This window comes from Cherax quadricarinatus, chromosome 29, assembly GCF_038502225.1.
Source record: "Cherax quadricarinatus isolate ZL_2023a chromosome 29, ASM3850222v1, whole genome shotgun sequence".
Classification (NCBI taxonomy): Eukaryota; Metazoa; Arthropoda; class Malacostraca; order Decapoda; family Parastacidae; genus Cherax; species Cherax quadricarinatus.
In genome coordinates this window covers 15,544,247-15,564,793 of record NC_091320.1, presented here as the reverse complement: position 1 = coordinate 15,564,793, position 20,547 = coordinate 15,544,247, and the positions used below count along the sequence as shown (strand labels likewise).

Sequence of the window (20,547 nt, the reverse complement as noted above, 5' to 3'; positions counted from 1 at the left end):
ATTTAAGAAGAGTTTTGGGGTGAAATGGAGGAATGGTAGTTTGGAATGGGGTAATATCCCATGGAGCAGGGAAATGTCTCTGTTGTCCAACTTGATATAGATCATGTAGCTGGTTCATGCGGAGGTCGGTTCCAGTTTTTTCGATCCATCTGGAAGGATGTTCACCAGTGCTGAGGAAAGTTTGGAGGGCTTCTGTGCAGGGGTTTGAATGGGCTAGCCTAAGCATATTGACCCCAATAAGGATATTTCTTTCAGTAACACGATCTCTAATGCTTGGAATATTAAGTTCTTTCCGCATATTTAAAATTTTGGCAGTACGAGGGCATCCTAGGATGATCCTCATTGCTTCGTTTTGCAGTTTTTCCAGCCCTCCAAGCTTCCAGTCAGACACGAGTGCAAGTAGTGGCGCTGCATAATCAACCAATGATCTAATATAAGCAAGATACATCATTTTCACAATTTTAACATTAGCACCATACCTGGGATGAAAACCTGCCACAACTCTAAGTGCTCTCAGCCTTTCTTTGTATTGGCGACAAAGTCTCGTTACAACAGGTCCAAGTAGTGGAACCTCAAAGCCTAGATACCTGTATCTGCTTACATATTCTAGAAGAGACCCATCATGCAACTGGATCTGACGAACTGTGCCTCTCTGCCGAGGAGGACGCCTGTTGAGTATCTTTGTTTTATCCCCTGAGATTATTAACCCCAGGTCCTGACACGAGGCTAAAACATGATTAAGAATGTTTTGGGTGTTGGAGAATCCGGTAGTGTGAATCATTATGTCATCAGCAAAACTAACCATATAATGATGGGGCTGGCTAGGCATGGCATTAAGTAAGGCATTAATCAAAATGTTGAAAAGGGTGGGACTAAGCACACCTCCCTGTGGGGTTCCTAATTCAAAATCTTTAGTTACACTTCTATGTCCCTGGAACAACACAGACGACTTTCTGTTGGACAGGTAACCTTTAATCCAGCGGAGAAGCCATCCTCCAACATCCATTCTGGCAAGTTCACTAATGATTACATGTCTGTTGGCTACATCAAAAGCGGATTTAAGGTCAAGGAACGTAGTGTATGAGCTGTCAGTGCGCAGAGTGAGAAAGGTGGTAATGCAATGATGCACACTCCTTCCATGCATGAAGCCATGCAACCGGGGTGACAAGAATTCCTTAATTCTGTGCATAAGACGATTAAGAATCATCCTTTCAAATGTTTTACACAAGCAGCTAGTAAGGGATATTGGGCGAAATGAGTTTTGTTGATTGGGCTTTGGAATGGGAATAATGAGGCTATTGGTCCATGATTTAGGGAGCTCCCCAGTGACATAACTCATGTTATATAATTCAAGTAAAGGATTACCTGGTACTCGACACAGCAATCTGAGTATGTTGTAAGTAATACCATCCTCACCAGGCGACGTGGAGTTGCCCTTAGTGCTGCATCAAGTTCATAATTAGTGAAAGGAATGTTGCAGTCATCTGCCTTGCTGAGCATAAAGCAAACAAGTCTCTCCCTTGCATCATATTTGTCCATTAATTTCTCCTGTGTGGTACTGGGAAGACTGTCATAGCTAGATGTAGCAGCCCAAGCACTGACTAACTCATTCGCCCTATGCAAGGGATGAGGGTGCGCGATCTGCCCAGTTCTGTTACCCTTAATTCTATTTATGTCCCTCCATGCCCGGCTAAGTGGGGTGTGAGCATTGAGACCATTGACAAATTGTTCCCAGTCTGTTTGCCGCAGCTCTGTCATACGCTCTCTGGCAGCAGCAAGGGCAGTTTGGAAGAGGCTCAGCATTTCAGGGGTACGATGGTTTCTATAGGCTAGGCCTAGTCTGCGAGCAGTACGTTTCAATGTTCAAAGTTTAGAATCATTGTAATAGGTATGATTTTTATAAGACTTATGATTATTATGGAAGTCATTTGGATTTAGAGTAGTAGGAGGTTTCAGAGGCGGCTCTAAGAAGTTCTGAATACTGCTCACAAGGTCATTGTTAAAAGTCTCGACAGAGGTACACTCATAGGAATTATACCAGTCAGTCACATGAGCAACAAAGTCATCATGTTGATCAGGGGAAACATTAAGTCGTTTCCATTTGAATATCCCACCAGGGAGAATAGTATTACATAGAGAATGAATGGATTTGTCACTTCAAAACAGAGTAGGGCAGTTAGTAGATGGGGAGATGGAGATTTTGGGTAGATGGCGAGAATATTTTGAGGAACTTTTAAATGTCGACGAAGAAAGGGAAGCGGTAATTTCATGCACTGGCCAGGGAGGTATACCATCTTTTAGGAGTGAAGAAGAACAGGATGTGAGTGTGGGGGAGGTGTGTGAGGCATTATGTAGAATGAAAGGGGGTAAAGCAGCTGGAACTGACGGGATCATGACAGAAATGTTAAAAGCAAAGGGGGATATAGTGTTGGAGTGGTTGGTATTTTTGTTTAATAAATGTATGAAAGAGGGGAAGGTACCTATAAATGCAAAGAGCATGTATAGTCCCTTTATATAAAGAGAAGGGGGACAAAAGAGATTGTAAAAATTATAGAGGAATAAGTTTACTGAGTATACCAGGAAAAGTGTACGTTAGGGTTATAATTGAAAGAATTATAGGTAAGACAGAATGTAGGATTGCAAATGAGCAAGGAAGTTTCAGAGTGGGTAGGAGATGTGTAGATCAAGTGTTTACATTGAAGCATATATGTAGAAGGTGTGGAGTTAATAAAAGTATTAGTCAGAGGGCTGAAGAGGAGTTGTTGAGGTGGTTTGGTCATTTAGAGAGAATGGATCAAAGTAGAATGACATGGAGAGCGTATAAATCTGTAGGGGAAGGAAGGCGGGGTAGGGGTCGTCCTCGAAAGGGTTGAAGAAAGGGGTAAGGGAGGTTTTGTGGGCAAGGGGCTTGGACTTCCAGCAAGCATGCATGAGCGTGTTAGATAGGAGTGAATGGAGACGAATGGTACTTGGGACCTGACGATCTGTTGGAGTGTGAGCAGGGTAATATTTAGTGAAGGGATTCAGGGGAAACCGGTTGTTTTCATATAGTCGGACTTGAGTCCTGAAAATGGGAAGTACAATGCCTGCACTTTAAAGGAGGGGTTTGGGATATTGGCAGTTTGGAGGGATATGTTGTGTATCTTTATACGTATATGCTTCTAAACTGTTGTACAGTGGACCCTTGCATAGCGCTATTAATCCGTTCCTGAGAGCTCAATGTTATGCAAAATTATTCTTATGCGAATTAATTTTCCCCATAAGAAATAATGGAAATCAAATTAATCCGTGCAAGACACCCAAAGTATGAAAAAAAAAAATTTTTACCACATGAAATATTAATTTTAATACACACAAACTGAAGAAGACATGCACAGTTACATGACACTTACCTTTATTGAAGATCTGGTGATGATTGATGGGATGGAAGGAGGGGAGTGTGTTGATGGTCTTAGTGTTTAGAAGGGGAATCCCCTTCCATTAGGACTTGAGGAGTCAAGTCCTTTTCTGGGGTTACTTCCCTTCTTCTTTTAATGCCACTAGGACCAGCTTGAGAGTCACTGGACCTCTGTCGCACAACATATCTGTCCATAGAGGCCTGTACCTCTCGTTCCTTTATGACTTTCCTAAAGTGTTTCACAACATTGTCAGTGTAATAGTCACCAGCACGGCTTGCAATAGCTGTGTGAGGGTGATTTTCATCAAAAAAGGTTTGCACTTTTAAGCCACATTGCACACATTTCCTTAATCTTTGAAGTAAGCAACTTCTTCAATTTCTCTATCCCCTCCTCCGGAGCAGTTTCCTCAGGTGTGGCCTCTTACTGTTGAAGATGATCTAGCAGCTTATCAGTGGTTAGTTCTTCATTGTCCTCCTCCACCAACTCTTCCACATCTTCCCCACTAACCTCACCAATATGAGCACTAGTTCCAGGCATTTTTTTCCTGTTCACCTGGGTGTTAGTCAACTGTTGTGGGTCGCATCTTGGGGGATAAGATTAAGGACCCCAATGGAAATAAGTTAGACAGTCCTCGATGATGCACTGACTTTCTTGGGTTATCCTGGGTGGCTAACATTCCGGGGTTAATCGTTTCTCGGTAATTGTTTCACGTTAAGCAACACCAACAACACTCTCCACATCTTCGAGTAATACAGCTGATGGTGGTGCAGCAACAACAACAGCTGACTGTGGTGCAGCAACAGCTGACCATGGTGCAGCAGCAGCTGTGGTGCAGCAACAGCTGACCATGGTGCAGCAGCAGCTGTGGTGCAGCAACAGCTGACCATGGTGCAGCAGCAGCTGTGGTGCAGCAACAGCTGACCATGGTGCAGCAGCAGCTGTGGTGCAGCAACAGCTGACCATGGTGCAGCAGCAGCTGTGGTGCAACAACAGCTGACCATGGTGCAGCAGCAGCTGTGGTGCAGCAACAGCTGACCATGGTGCAGCAGCAGCTGTGGTGCAGCAACAGCTGACCATAGTGCAGCAGCAGCTGACCATGCTGCAGCAGCAGCTGACCATTGTGCAGCAACAGCTGACCGTGGTGAAGCAGCTGACTGTGGTACGATAGTAGTATTTATCACCCTTTTTACTACAGGGTTGGCACTAAAACTTTCTTTGGGCCCATGGTGGCTTACTTAGCAGTTACAAGCACTATAAATAATGGAATAATACAAAATGTATCGAATGTATGCATGCAACCGGCCACCCTGGCTTGTAAACAGTGACGGCAAGGCAGGCGCTCAGGCTGGACGGACAGGTTCGGGACAGGTTCGGGACGAGTCATGTTCAGAAACAGCTGATGGTGGTGCAACAGCAGCTGACCGTGGCGCAGCAGCAGCTGACAGATCCAGCAACAGCTGACTGGTCCAGCAACAGCTGACTGATCCAGCAACAGCTGACTGGTCCAGCAACAGCTGACTGATCCAGCAACAGCCGACTGGTCCAGCAACAGCTGACTGATCCAGCAACAGCTGACTGATCCAGCAACAGCTGACTGATCCAGCAACAGCTGAACGTGGTGCAGCAGCAGCTGACTGATCCAGCAGCAGCTGACTGGTCCAGCAACAGCTGATCATGGTGCAGCAGCAGCTGACTGATCCAGCAACAGCTGACTGGTCCAGCAACAGCTGATCGTGGTGCAGCAACAGCTGATCGTGGTGCAGCAACAGCTGATCGTGGTGCAGCAGCAGCTGACTGGTCCAGCAACAGCTGATCGTGGTGCAGCAGCAGCTGACTGATCCAGTAACAGCTGACTAGTCCAGCAACAGCTGATCGTAGTGCAGCAGCAGCTGACTGATCCAGCAATAGCTAACTAGTCCAGCAACAGCTGACTGGTCCAGCAACAGCTGATCGTGGTGCAGCAGCAGCTGACTGATCCAGCAACAGCTGACTGGTCCAGCAACAGCTGATCGTAGTGCAGCAGCAGCTGACTGATCCAGCAACAGCTGACTGGTGCAGCAACAGCTGACTGGTCCAGCAACAGCTGATCACGGTGCAGCAGTAGCTGACTGATCCAGCAACAGCTGATCGTGGTGTAGTATCAGCTGACTGATCCAGCAACAGCTGACTGGTCCAGCAACAGCTGACTGGTCCAGCAACAGCTGATCGTGGTGCAGCAGCAGCTGACTGATCCAGCAACAGCTGACTGGTCCAGCAACAGCTGATTGTGGTGCAGCAGCAGCTGACTGATCCAGCAACAGCTGACTGGTCCAGCAACAGCTGGACCAGTAATCACCTGGTAATCTCCTTACTGGGAGGGTGGTGTGGGTGGCTTAGGGAGGCAGGGGATGGCAATAGGTCTCCCCCGTTGATGCAATAGTGTAACCCACAGACCATCCCACCCAGCAGGCGACCAGGCGCTCAAAATCCCCCCCCCTCACGCAACCGTGTTAAATTAATTTTACGAAGTGTTAAACAAAAATATGCCACAATTCTTCAATCATGCTATAACAAAAACATGCAAGACAAAATTGTGTTAAACGAAGGTCTACTGTACATAACTATTATTCCATCAAGTATTCTTAATTTCCCAAATAATCAACCCTTGAAATGCTTTACTGTTTCTAATTTCACTTACAGTAAACAAAATTTTTTTTTTTTTTTGTCTTGGCCCATTCTCCTTACTTTGACATTTGAAGTTGAGACTGAAGATCGTAGGGTTGAAGATTTGGAAGACTGATCATCCCGAGTGAGGTGGTCTGGTCTCAGCATAGCAAAGTTAAGAATATTGTACCACCGGGTTTGTGGAGAGTCGAGGCAGAAGTCTGCTAGACTTATTTGAGCATATCCCTGCAAACAAATTAAGAGTGGTTCAACTTTTATAAATAATTAAAAATATTATTACAAACAAATTAAAGCTTGAGAATTTTAATTTTTGCCAATTTATCTGAAGTAAATGTTGGAATTATACTACATTAAACCCATTAACCCCTTGACTGTCGCGGTCATATATATATGTCATAGGAGATACTGTGTTTGACGTATCTATACGCATAAATTCTAGAGGCTTCAAATCAAGCAGGAGAAAGCTGGTAGGCCCACATGTGAGAGAATGGGTCTCCATGGCCAGTGTGCACCATATAAAAAAAAATCGGGGAGCCAGTGGTGCATTGTGGGAATGCCATTTCAGTCCTCATTTTTCAGAATGTCTAGTGGTAAGAAATATGTGACTCCCCAGCAAATCTGGGACTCTTCTCTTCCCAAGTGATGCTCTAACACAGATGGAAGTGTCAGTGAAGATCAATTTCATGATTTCGAGGAGTTTGAGACCAAAAGCATTGGAGGCGGAGGAGGAGGAGGAAGAGGAAGAGGAAGAGGAAGAGGAAGAGGAAGAAGAAGAGGAAGAGGAAGAAGAAGAGGAAGAGGAGGAAGAGGAAGAGGAGGAGGAAGAAAGGAGGAGGAGGAAGAAAGGAGGAGGAGGAAGAAGAGGAATAATAATAATAATAATACGTAATAATAATATGTAATAATATGTTCCCTTGAAGCATGAAAAACAGTTCACCCATGACAGTGACAAGATAAGGGGAGATAACATCTGATAAGAGTTGACCTTTGATGAGCATAAACGAGGGTAGTGGGAGGGTGCAGCTGATAAGAAAAGATTAGATGACCATCCCCCTCGCTTCGTTTTTGCTGGTACACTAACATTTCTGTCTGTCTGCCAAGCTCCCTGTCTATCCGTCTAGCTCTCTGTCTCAGAGAGAGCCACAAGACTGCGTCATCACGTTTACTTACATCTTCAAGCAGAGTATAGCACTTTGTTTGGATTTCTTGGGTTATCCTAGGTAATTTACACTATGTATACTTGTATTTATGTGTACCTTTGGGACAGAGATAGACAGACAGAGAGAGAGAGACAGATTGAAAGAGATAGAATGAGGGAGAAAGATAACTAGTATATAGAATGGAGGGGAAGCAGCATCCGACCCCATTGTTTTGACAGGCAGTAGGGGGAATGAGTAATGAGACAATATGTCATTTTGACAGCTGCCGACTCCTGACTCAAAACAATTATAAGCCACACACTCGCACACAAGACAAGCTTGCTGAATGGTGATAATAACAGTTTTATGAAAGTATCTAGTGACTATATATGTGTATATATATTATAGAAACCAGAAGCAAGAAGGGAAGGCAGGAATGAAGGAAGGACGAGATGAAAGGAAGGAAAAAAGTAAGGAAGGACAGATGAAGGAATGTAGGAAGAGAGGTAGGAAAGGAATGCAGGAAAGGAATGAAGGAAAGGAATGAAGGAAAGGAATGCAGGAAAGGAATGAAGGAAAGGAATGCAGGAAAAGAATGCAGGAAAGGAATGCAGGAAAGGAATGCAGGAAAGGAATGCAGGAAAGGAATGCAGGAAAGGAATGCAGGAAAGGAATGCAGGATAGGAATGCAGGAAAGGAATGAAGGAAAGGAATGCAGGAAAGGAAGGAAAGGAATGCAGGAAGGAATGATGATACACAACCATTTACCTAGGAGAGCTACATAACACAACTGCCTGCTAATACTTTGAAGAAAACTGCTCAGACGAGGTATTTTGTCTTTGCACATAAAAAAAAAACTTCCACAAAAATGCACACACACTGGTTTTATGTGTGAGGAGTATAAAACACCATTGTGTATGACACCATGTTTCAAAGAGTTACACAAGCTGCAGAACTTCTAGGAATATGTCCAGTGACTGTATATTGGTATATATATTATAGAATAATAGTAATAAACAATTTTTTGTATTGTTTGTTTTTGTAAACAAGTTTTGTAAACAATATATTGATAATTATGTTTGTGTGCTTATTGTGTTGTATACAATGAGTGTATATATGTACATTGCCCCTTACTTTGGTCTCACAGGCCACATAAGTTATGTGAAAAAATAAAATAGTGAAAAAAATACAAGTAAACCAAAGTTTACCGGGTGAGCGGCAGTCGCCGCTGTTGCCATATGCAGCTCATTTTCTGCAAACTTCATGCCTCTATATCTGGGTAAGTACTGATGGGAATTTTTTTTTTTTACTAAAACAATCAGAAAAATAATCATAACATTTTCATAAGAAAAAATAATTTTTTTTTTTTCGAATATTTTGAACACCAGGAGACACTTCAGGATTGGGCCTTTCGACAGTCAAAGGGTTAATGAAACTGCAATAACTAATGAACAACTGCAACATGTATGAACAAATACTCTTGGTACAAGATAGGTTACTTACCACACACTCCTCATCAAAAGTCTCGTTTGTGTCACTGACTGCCCACACATTGACTTGCAGTGTCTTAGATGGAAGTTTACGAGGTGCTACAGGAAATGCAAATGTTTCCCCAAAGGTTGGCCTTTCTGTGTTGCTGTCCAAGTGTGTACAGCAAGTAAATGTTGCTGCACCTGCAGGGAATAGCTGTACCTTGATACACCTGTAATGTTTGGGAACATTCCTCAGTAAATGAAAAACCTGCACCCAATAAGCATTTATCAGAAACACTATTCTGTACAATCACTATGGACTGAACAGCTAAGACTAACTATGCACTAACTGAAACAAAATGTCCATGAATTTGTCTTGTGTTATTACACATGGGTGAAGCTCAATAAAACTTTTCTCTTATCTTTTGAGGTATACGAGTTAAAAGTACAATTGGTACCTCGGTATACATCCTTAACCCGTAAACGGTCCAAACGTATATATATGTTCACTACCCCAGTGCCCCGAATATTTTGAAAAATTAAAAATTTGTTTTTCTTTTAATTGAAAAAAGAGCACATTTTTCTAAGTGTTATAGGATAAAAAAAAATTAGAGTCAGTACTTACCGAGATATGAGGCCCCAAAGTTGGCATTTGGGGATCACCTGACGGCAACATGGAGCGCTGCGGCTTGCAAAAGTGTTGCCGATATACCTTTTTTTCTATTTTTCACATTATTTTATATGATTTTTATGTTCTGGTAATTACAGTTTATAGTAGTTCTTGTCATTTCATAACCAATCTTTGTTCTGACACTAGTATTAGGTACTGAAATTGTACTCACATTGTCACAAACACACTGACAGGTGGACATTTACACCTGCCTTGGCCATTTACTATTGTCTTGGAATATATGCAAAGTATTTGTATGTCCCAGCAATGTTTTGGATATGTGGAGGAGGAGGAGGAGGGAGGAGGTGGGGGAGGAGGAGGGGGAGGAGGAGGGGGAGGAGGAGGGGGAGGAGGGGGGGAGGGGGAGGAGGGGGAGGAGGAGGAGGACGGGGAGGAGGAGGAGGGGGAGGAGGAGGAGGGGGAGGAGAAGGAGGGGGAGGAGGAGGAGGGGGAGGAGGAGGAGGAGGAGGGGGAGGAGGAGGAGGAGGGGGAGGAGGAGGAGGGGGAGGAGAAGGAGGGGGAGGAGAAGGAGGGGGAGGAGGCAGAGGAGGGGGAGGGGGAGGAGGAGGAGGGGGAAGAGGAGGAGGGGGAGGAGGAGGAGGAGGAGGAGGAGGGGGAGGAGGACGAGGAGTAGGAGGAGGAGGAGGAGGGGGAGGAGGAGGAGGGGGGGAGGAGGAGGAGGGGGGAGGAGGAGGAGGAGGGGGGAGGAGGAGGGGGAGGAGGAGGAGGAGGGGGAGGAGGAGGAGGGGGGGAGGAGGAGGAGAGGGAGGAGGAGGAGGGAGAGGAGGAGGAGGGGGAGGAGGAGGAGGGGGAGGAGGGGGAGGAGGGGGAGGAGGAGGGGGAGGAGGAGGAGGGGGAGGAGGATGAGGGGGAGGAGGAGGGGGAGGAGGAGGGGGAGGGGGAGGAGGAAGAGGGGAGGAGGAAGAGGGGGAGATGGACGGGAGGAGGAGGAGGAAGAGGGGGAGGAGGAGGGGGAGGAGGAGGGGGAGGAGGTGGGGGAGGTGGAGGAGGAGGAGGAGGAGGAGGATACATAATAATTAAATAATAAGTTGCCTTGAAGCATGAAAAACAAAGTCCACCCCTGACAGTGACATAAGATGAGATAACAACTGATAAGAGCTGACGTTTGATGAGCATACACACGGGAGGGTGCAGCAGATAAGAAAAGATTAGAGGTGACGTTTGATGAGCATCACCCTCCTTTGTTTTCGCTGGTACACAAACATGTCTGTCTATTTGTCTGTCTGTCAAGCTCCCTGTCTATCTGTCTCTCCGTCTAGCTCTCTGTCTCAGAGAGAGCCACAAGACTGCGTCGTCATCACGTTTACTCACATCTTCATGCAGAGTATAGCACTTTGTCTGGATTTTTTGGGTTATCCTAGGTAATTTACACTATGTATACTTATATTTATGTGTACCTGTGAGACAGAGATAGACAGATAGAAAGAGATATACAGAGATAGAGACAGAGACAGACAGACAGACAGAGACAGATAGACATAGACAAAGATAGACAAAGACTGACAGAGATAGAGACAGATGGACATAGATACAGACAAACGGAGATAGAGCCAGGCCACCAGCAGCCGGCCAGCCACACAGTTGGCTACCATGCAGCTAGCTGGCCGGCCAGCCGGCCAGCCGGCCAGCTGGCCAGCCAGCCAGCCAGCCAGCCAGCCAGCCAGCCAGCCAGCCAGGCAGGCAGGCAGGCAGGCAGCCAGCCAGCCAGCCAGCCAGCCAGCCAGGCAGCCAGCCAGCCAGGCAGCCAGCCAGCCAGGCAGCCAGCCAGGCAGCCAGCCAGCCAGGCAGCCAGCCTGCCAACCAGCCAGCCAGCTAGTTGGTGCTCCCACAAGGCACTAAGTGATCCCAGATTTTTTTTAATACCGCACACACTGAGTGTTAGGACCCATTCTATGCTGACAAGGCATCTCAGGCTAATCGTGCCAAATTTAAAGGTAGGAAAAATAAAATGTATATATACATTTGGGGCACTAGCGGTAAAAATGTTTATATACGTTTGGACCGTTTACGGGTTAATCCACTCCAGGACCTTGTATTTATACCAAACAGGATGTATACCAAATGAATTTTCCCATAATAAATATAGCGAAAACGATTAATCCATTCCCACACAAAAAAAATCCTATTGTTATTGGAATATTATACACTCATGGGGTAGTATAAAATAATTCAAAACACTGCTTAACCCTTTCAGGGTCCATCCCATAGATCTACGGCTTTTCATTCTGGGTCCAAACCGTAGATCTACGCCATGAGCTCAGCTCACTCTGATAAACTGTGAGTGGTAAATTTGGGCCTAGATATGAAAGAATACATCTATGTGGTATGTGTGCACCACATAAAACAAATCCTGCAGCACACTGTGTATAATGAGAGAAAAAAAACTGAGACCGTGATTTTCGATTAAAACAGCGATTTTGCAGTGTTTTATCGTATGTTTTATACTTGTATTTGCGATTTCTTGGTCTCATTTGATAGAATGGAAGACATATTACAAAAACAGAGATTATTTTGATTGGTTTTAGCACTGGAAATGGCTTGAAACTGAGCTCAAAGTAGCGGAAATGTTAAATTTTTGCCGATGTTCGAGAGTAAACAAACTACCTCACACGTCTAATACACACCAGCTGGTGAGTCTAATATACATTCACAAATGTGGTGATGATATTTATACAACTATTACAATATTGCATAACAGTAAATCTTCTGTTTTTTGGTGTGAATAAAAATTCATTATGTGAATAAAAAATTAAAATAGAATTTATTTGTAAAGCCTCAAAACATAACTAATGAACAGAGGAAATGTTAGTTTAGTGCCAGGAATACCTACATTGTTTATTCTCGACCCAATTTTGAAATTGGAATATTTTGAACTTTGTGTTAAATTGGCCAAATTACCTATTTCCGATCACTTCATTTTGTAGTTGAAACAGTTGACTTAGCGATTTCTTGTGCTCAATCGATAGGATAGAAGTAATACTAGTGAAATAGCTAAGAATTTGGTCGAATGGAATAATGTAATTGGCCTAAAATGGGAGTCAAAGTCGGCAAAATCGCCGATTCGTAAATATTGCTGACACACCAAAATTCGCGAGAGCATAATTTCGTCAATTTTCCATCAAATTTCGTACTTTTTGTTTTATTACCTTCACAAAAAGATTCTCTATCATTTCATAAGAAAAAATAATTTTTTTTTTTAAATTCTTGGACACTGGGGAACCACTTCAGATTTTGGCCTTGGACCCTGAAAGGGTTAATACTAAAATACATGCATAAATACAAAAGAATTAGATGAAATAAATGCAAATTTAACCTCACTTTACTTTGCTGAAAAGAGTCGAGTGCTTACTAGGATAGTGCTGAGTAGGAAGGAGGAGGAAATGTTATTGTTTGGAAGAAGAGTCCCCTTCTCTCTTCTGCCTCTTTTTTCCTATTTGGACCTGGTTGAAGCTCACCAGGTTTGACTTTTACTAAAAACCTGTCCAAAGAACCTTGTTCTGCCTTCTCCAAAACAGGCCTGTTTCATCACAATTAAAAACTTGTTGGGGAACAAAACCCTCAGCCTCCACAAATTCCCCAAACTCTGTAACAAAATCATTGGTAGCATCTTTATCAGCACTAGCTCCCTCTCCATGCCTCACAACACTGTGAATGCCAGTCTCTTCTTAAAATTATCAAGCCAGCCTTGGCTGGCTTTAAACACTTCACTTTCTTGGTTCGTTCTTGCCTTGTTTTTCAAAAGATCGGCATGCATCAGTTTTGCCTTTTCAAAAATCATTGCCTCTGATACACTATCGCTGGGACACCAATTTTCTGTTATCTAGATCAAAAGCAATTTTTCAAAATGCATGAAAAACAAGCCTCAGTCCACCCCTGACAGTGATGTGATGAGATAACATTAGATAAGAGCTGGCATTTGATGAGCATATGCGAGGGTGCGGTGATAAGACTTGATAAGACGAGATTTGCTGGTGCACAAACATGTCTGTCTGTCTATTTGTCTGTCTGTCAAGCTCCCTGTCTATCTGTTTATCCGTCTAGCTCTCTGTCTCAGAGAGAGCCACATGACTGCAACATCACGTTTACTCATATCTTCAAGCAGAGTATAGCAATTTGTCTGGATTTTTTGGGTTATCTTAGGTAATTTACACTATGCATACTTGTATTTATGTGTACCTGTCAGACAGATAGAGACAGACATAGACACAGACAGACAAACAAAGCCAGGCCGCCAGCAGCCGGCCAGCCATGCAGCTGGCCAGCCAGCCAGCCAGTCAGCCACCCTGTTGAACAAGTATTACATTCCAGAATTGTTTCTCTTTACTTAGGGCATAGGTTATAAGACATCCTGAAAGGGTGTTGCACAAATGTTGCACATGGGTTATTATCAAGGTTTTTTGATATTTCCTCAACCACTTATGGCCACATCCACCTCAAAGCCGCTAAACTTGGGGTCAACATCACTTTTCTCTTAAAATGGGAAAGTTAATACTACATGAAATCAGTGAATTCCAGGTGTTTGCCACGCTGTTTGCTCTAGCTGGCGCTAATTTGAACTGGTGCTCCCACAAGGTAATAAGTGGTCCCAGATTTTTAATACAGTGCACACTCAGTGTTCTGACCCATTCTATGCTGACAAGGCATCTCAGTCCAATCGTGCCATATTTGAAGGCAGGAAAAAATAAAATGTTTATATGTCTGGGGCACTAGTGGTAAGAACATATATATACAGCGGAACCTCTACTTGTGAGCGCATCCACGTGCGACTTTTTCCAAATACGAGCAGTCAATGGGTCGATTTTGTGCTTCCATACATGAGCAAAATTTCCATAAGCAGGCAGACCTCAAGCCAGGTTCCTTGATGCTGGTGAGGGGCTCTTGCTCTTGATCTAGGGAATTGTATTTCATATGTTTGTTGGACTATCTTATTGAAACTTTGGCAATGTATGATGGAAAGATATTTCTTAACGTACACCAAAAATGAAAGAAATCAGAGCATAAATAATGGAGTTCACTTCTCAGCAATTAGCCACCCCTTAGCGGTATTTTCGTATGGTTTTCATGGTTGTATTCTCGTTTTTTTGGTCTCATTTAATAGAATGGAAGATATATTACAGAAATAGACATGATTTTGATTGCTTTCACGACGAAAAGTACCTTGAAATTGAGCTCAACATAGGAGAAATGTTCCATTGCTTGGCTATGTTCAAGAGTAAACAAATGAAGTCACTGTCCATTCCAATATGCAGTAGTGAATGGGTTGACATTATTTATACAATTATTGCAATAAGGCATAACAGCAAATCTTATATTTTTTTGTGTGAATAAAAATTACAAATTACAGTGGACCCCCGCATAACGGACGCCTTGCATAATGGACAATCCGCATAGCAGACGCTTTGATCGCTAAAATTTTGCTCCGCATACCGCCCAAAAACCCGCTCAGCGGCCTTCGTCCGAGACGCGTCCAATGTGCAGCCTGAGCCAGCCTCATATGTTCCGCCGGTGGCATTGTTTACCAGCCAGCCTCCGCGGTAACATTCAAGCATACAATCGGAATATTTCGTATTATTACAGTGTTTTCGGTGCTGTTTCTGGAAAATAAGTGACCATGGGCCTCAAGAAAGCTTCTAGTTCCAACCCTACAGCAATAAGAGTTAGAATTCCTATAGAAATGAAGAAAGAGATCATTGATAAGTATGAAAGTGGAGTGCGTATCACCGACCTGGTCAGGTTGTACAAGAAACCCAAATCAACCATCTCTTCTATTGTGGCCAAGAAAACGGCAATCAAGGAAGCTGTTCTTGCCAAAGGTTTAACTGTGTTTTCGAAACAAAGATCGCAAGTGATGGAAGATGTTGAGAGACTCTTATTGGTGTGGATAAATGAAAAACAGCTAGCAGGAGATAGCGTCTCTCAAGCGATCATATGTGAAAAGGCTAGGAAGTTGCATGAGGATTTAATTAAAAAAAGGCCTGCAACTAGTGATGATGTGAGTGAATTTAAGGCCAGCAAAGGTTGGTTTGAGAGATTTAAGAAGCGTAGTGGCATACATAGTGTGATACGGCATGGTGAGGCTGCCAGTTCGGACCACAAAGCGGCTGAAAAATATGTGCAGGAATTCAAGGAGTACATAGAAACTGAAGGACTGAAACCTGAACAAGTGTTTAATTGTGATGAAACAGGCCTGTTCTGGAAGAAAATGCCAAGCAGGACCTACATTACTCAGGAGGAAAAGGCACTCCCAGGACATAAGCCTATGAAAGACAGGCTTACTTTGTTGATGTGTGCCAATGCTAGTGGTGATTGCAAAGTTAAGCCTTTATTAGTGTATCACTCTGAAACTCCCAGAGCGTTCAGGCAAAAGAATGTCCTCAAGGATAATTTGTGTGTGCTGTGGAGATCAAACAGTAAGGCATGGGTCACTAGGGACTTTTTCTATAACTGGTTACACCATGCATTTGCCCCCAATGTCAAAGATTACCTAACTGAAAAGAAATTAGAACTTAAGTGCCTCCTGGTGTTAGACAATGCCCCTGGTCATCCTACAGACGTGGCAGAGCGACTTTATGGGGACATGAGCTTCATTAAGGTGAAGTTTTTGCCTCCTAATACCACTCCTCTCCTGCAGCCCATGGACCAGCAGGTCATTTCCAACTTCAAGAAACTGTACACAAAAGCTCTGTTTCAAAAGTGCTTTGAAGTGACCACAGACACTCGATTGACTCTAAAAGAGTTTTGGAAGGATCACTTTAATATCCTCAATTGTGTAAACCTTATAGGTAAGGCTTGGGAGGGAGTGACTAAGAGAACCTTGAACTCTGCTTGGAAGAAACTGTGGCCAGAATGTGTAGACAAAAGGGATTTTGAAGGGTTTGAGGCTAACCCTGAGAGGAGTATACCAGTTGAGGAATCAATTGTGGCATTGGGGAAGTCCTTGGGGTTGGAGGTTAGTGGGGATGATGTGGAAGAGTTGGTGGAGGAGGACAATGAAGAACTAACCACTGATGAGCTGATAGATCAACTTCAAGAGCAAGAGGCCAGACCTGGGGAAACTGGTTCAAAGGAGGGGAGAGAGAAATTGAAGGAATTGCCTACTTCAAAGATTAAGGAAATGTGTGCAAAATGGCTTGAAGTGCAAACCTTTTTTGATGAAAATCACCCTCACACAGCTATTGCAAGCCGTGCTGGTGACTGTTACAATGACAATGTTGTGAACCACTTTAGACAAATCATAAAGGAACGAGAGGTACAGGCCACTATGGACAGATATGTTGTGCGAAAGAAGTCCAGTGACTCTGAAGCTGGTCCTAGTGGCATTAAAAGAAGAAGGGAAGTAACCCCAGAAAAGGACTTGCCTCCTCAAGTCTTAATGGAAGGGGATTCCCCTTCTAAACACTAACACTCTCTCTCCCCTCCTCCCATCCCATCAATCATCACCAGATCTTCAATAAAAGTAAGTGTCATGTAATTGTGCATGCCTTTTTCAGTTTGTGTGTACTAAAATTAACATTTTTTTGCGGTAAAAAAAATTTTTTTTCATACTTTTGGGTGTCTTGCACGGATTAATTTTATTTCCATTATTTCTTATGGGGAAAATTCATTCACATACCGAACATTTCGCATAACAGCCAGCCCTCTTGCACGGATTAAGGTCGCTATGCGGGGGTCCACTGTATTTACATTGTAATAATAATAATAATAATAATAATAATAATAATAATAATAATAATAATAATAATAGTATAATAATACAATACAATAATAATAATAATAATATAATACATATAATACTAATAATATATATATAATAATAATGTATTACATAATAATTATAATAATAGATGGCTTCAAAAGGCCGTCACTAGATGGCAGTGTTTACCACAACCAAGAGGGAGCAGTTGTGGCCGTCCCCACCTGTTACGTAATGACATATTTTATTCATTCTAGAGTATATATCAGGTTTCTATGTTATTTATATTGTTTATTATTTCATATTAGATGAATTGTGATAGATAAATAAGCCATAGAGTTGATGATAGTGAAATATTTAAGGAGTATTTTGTCCTGTCTCTAGACACTCTCTCATCGGCTGCCGCCACCGCCACATATATAATGACATATTTTATTCATTCTAGAGTATATATCAGGTTTCTATGTTTTTTATATTGTTTGTTATGTCATACTAGATGAACTGTGATATATAAATAAGCCGTATAAATGATATTAGCAAAATTATTCAAGAAGTATTTTGTCCGGTCTCCAGACTCTTGTCCACCGCCGACACCGCCCATACCACCACATAAATTACATATTTTATTAATTTTAGAGTATAAATCAGGTTTGTATGTTATTTATATTGTTTATTATGTCATATTAGATGAAGTGAGATAGATAAATAAGCCGTAGAGTTGATATTAGCGAAATTATTGAAGTACAGAATTCCACTGGAATGGATTAATTGCATTTCAATTAATTTAAATGAGGAAAATTGACTCTGCAAATGAGCAAATCCAGTTGCGAGCAAGGTCATGGAACGGATTAAACTCACAAGTAGAGGTTCCACTGTATACGTTTGGACCGTTTACAGGTTAAGAGGAGTGATGTAATTTTTTCCCTCTGCCCAACTACCACACCTCCATAGTATATAAACATAAAATGTTTATATGGTATGTAACGTGTTTCATATATAATTTTGAAGAAAATAGATGGATTAATGAAAATGTCTATATTAACGTAAAATAAGACATTCAATGTGCCCAAGAGTGATTATTATTAGTATTACAGTACTTAATGTTTTCCCTCTGCCTGGCAACACACCTCCATAGCATGTAAACAGCATGTTTATATGCTATGTAACCCATTTCTTATATAATTTTGAAGAAAATATCATAGATGGATTAATGAAAATGTCTATACATGTATTGACATAAAATTAGACATTTAATGTGCCCAAGAGTGGTTATTATTACATAATAGAGAGATGTGCTCATGTAAACAAACCGGGTGGCGCACGCCGTATTTGAAAGACCGCTTGCTGTATAGAAAGTTTTGGTGTTATAATTTGAGATCGCCGTATTAGCAGAACGCCGTAAAGCAAAACGCCAAAAAGCGGGGCCCTACTGTATTCATAAGATATAAAGAAAAGACCAGCAATCTTTCCAGAGTGCAGATGTTTAGCAGGTTTCTGCTTTACACTCATATAACAAGATAATAGTACAGGTTGACCATCACAAATATGGCATCATCGGGACCTGGAGGGTGCTGGATTAGTGATTTTGTCGGATGGTAGAGTGGTTAGGTTAGAATACACTTTAAACCATCTGCGATATTTACACATTGGTGATTTCACCCACTTTATGCCCTATTTTTGGGCCATTCCTTTGTTCCAGTCTACCAAACTCACAGCTATTTTGATGGCATTCCTTCTATTCTGTTGACTGAGTACAAGAAACCACCCATTCATCCATTTCAACTACCCAATAAAGTGGTCAGAAATCAGTAATTTGAGCAATTTCACACAAATTTCAAGAGATGCCAATTTCAAAATAGGATCCAGAATAACCACTGTAGACATTACTGGCACTAAAATAACATTTTTCTGTTCATTAGTCACATTTCCAGGCCCCACTTATATTACGCTTGTTTTCCATTTTGAATTTTTATTCAAACAAAAAATAGATTTACTGTTATGCAGACTACTGCATTATTGTAATATTTGTATAAATAATGTCAACCCATTCGTGACTGCATATTAGACTAGAGAGTTGGAAACGTATTGGACGGTGACATTATCTGTTTGCTCCTGAACATTGGGAAAAATTGAACATTTCTGCTACTTTGAGCTCAATTTCAAGGTACTTTCCATCATGAAACCAATCTATCAAATGAGACAAAAAACAAGAATACAACCATAAAATTTAGCCATATGAAAATACACCGCAAAGTCACTGTTTTACACCAAAATCACGGTTGCAGTTTTTTCTCATGCACTGTATGCTGCAGGATTTTTTTTATATAGTGCACACTTACCACGCAACCTATTCTCTCATAAGCAGGGCCAAATCTACCAGTCACAGCTTAAGTGAGTGAGCTAAGCTCATGGCAACTGACAGTGGCTTCAAAGCCACCTTATCTCTTATGGATAATGTACAGTGTATGTGCTTTACACAATGAGAAGCATTTCTTTTATTCATTGGAACCATGGCTAGGGCTAACAGTGAGCAGGTTGTAACAATAAATGGAGAAAAAGAAATTGGAATGACTTTTGTAACAAATAGCACCGCCCAACAGTAGTGGTAGGTTGGTGTGGCAACCCCAGAAATTTGAAATTATGCTAGCCGAAATTAGTACCAGATTACTGATGGAACCAGATTACTGATTGCCGGATTAGTGATGGCTGACCTGTCCCTCCCTGAATAGTGTAGCTTGGTCTTCTATAGAAGACTCACTTGATCCCACCCTCACTGGGCATCGGCATTAAAATATTTGATTAAACTATATACATATGGACATTTTCCATGTGTATGCATTTTCCATATGTATGACTTAAACAAGAGCCTAGCCAAAATATTGACCTGTCAGTTTATAAGGATGTGTGGACAAGGAAGTGACAAATAAGATTATTCATACAAAATCCCTAGCTATGTGGTAATGAAGTGTGCTGGTATTTACACAACTTCATATAATAAACTTATTTTCCAGGGAATTATAACACTAGACTTCTATTTTCACAAATAAGAAAACCACAAACTTACACTTTACAGCCTTCCTCTGTGTTGAGCATGGACAGGTTCCTTGCTCTCTCCACCACCACACTAAGCAAGCTCTCCTGTTTGCTGTATCTGCATCAGAAAATAATGAAAATTACACTGTGAACTAGAAAACACAGCCAAGTACAAATTAATAGTTTACTTTGTATTTACCTGGAGATGGTTTTGGGGGCAGTAGCAACACATTTTATTAGTTGGGAATTTTGACGAGAAATAATGACAAATAGACAGCCCCACAACACACCTTATTTTTCAAAATAAGTTACAGTAAAACTGAGCAGTCAATAGTTCAAAGCCAGAGAAAAACAATTAATATTTTCAACCCTTAGTAAAGTAAGCAACTGCAAAACAAAGGACAGTACATGGAAAAGAAGATTTTCATATGCTACTTCTGAACTCCTGAGAGTATTA

General features: G+C 42.1%; 1 protein-coding gene across 2 annotated transcripts in view; it reads right to left on the bottom strand.

Annotated features, from left to right (window-relative positions):
* kibra (WW and C2 domain containing protein kibra) overlaps positions 1-20,547 on the bottom strand; it is a 190,277-nt gene that overhangs the window by 65,562 nt on the left and 104,168 nt on the right. For both annotated transcript variants that reach the window (XM_070089618.1, XM_070089619.1), the window contains exons 8-10: positions 20,122-20,208; positions 8,705-8,903; positions 6,123-6,287 (exon numbers count right to left, since the gene is read on the bottom strand). In XM_070089618.1, coding sequence (XP_069945719.1) covers positions 6,123-6,287; positions 8,705-8,903; positions 20,122-20,208 — 451 coding nt within the window. The remainder of the gene's footprint in view (positions 1-6,122; positions 6,288-8,704; positions 8,904-20,121; positions 20,209-20,547) is intronic.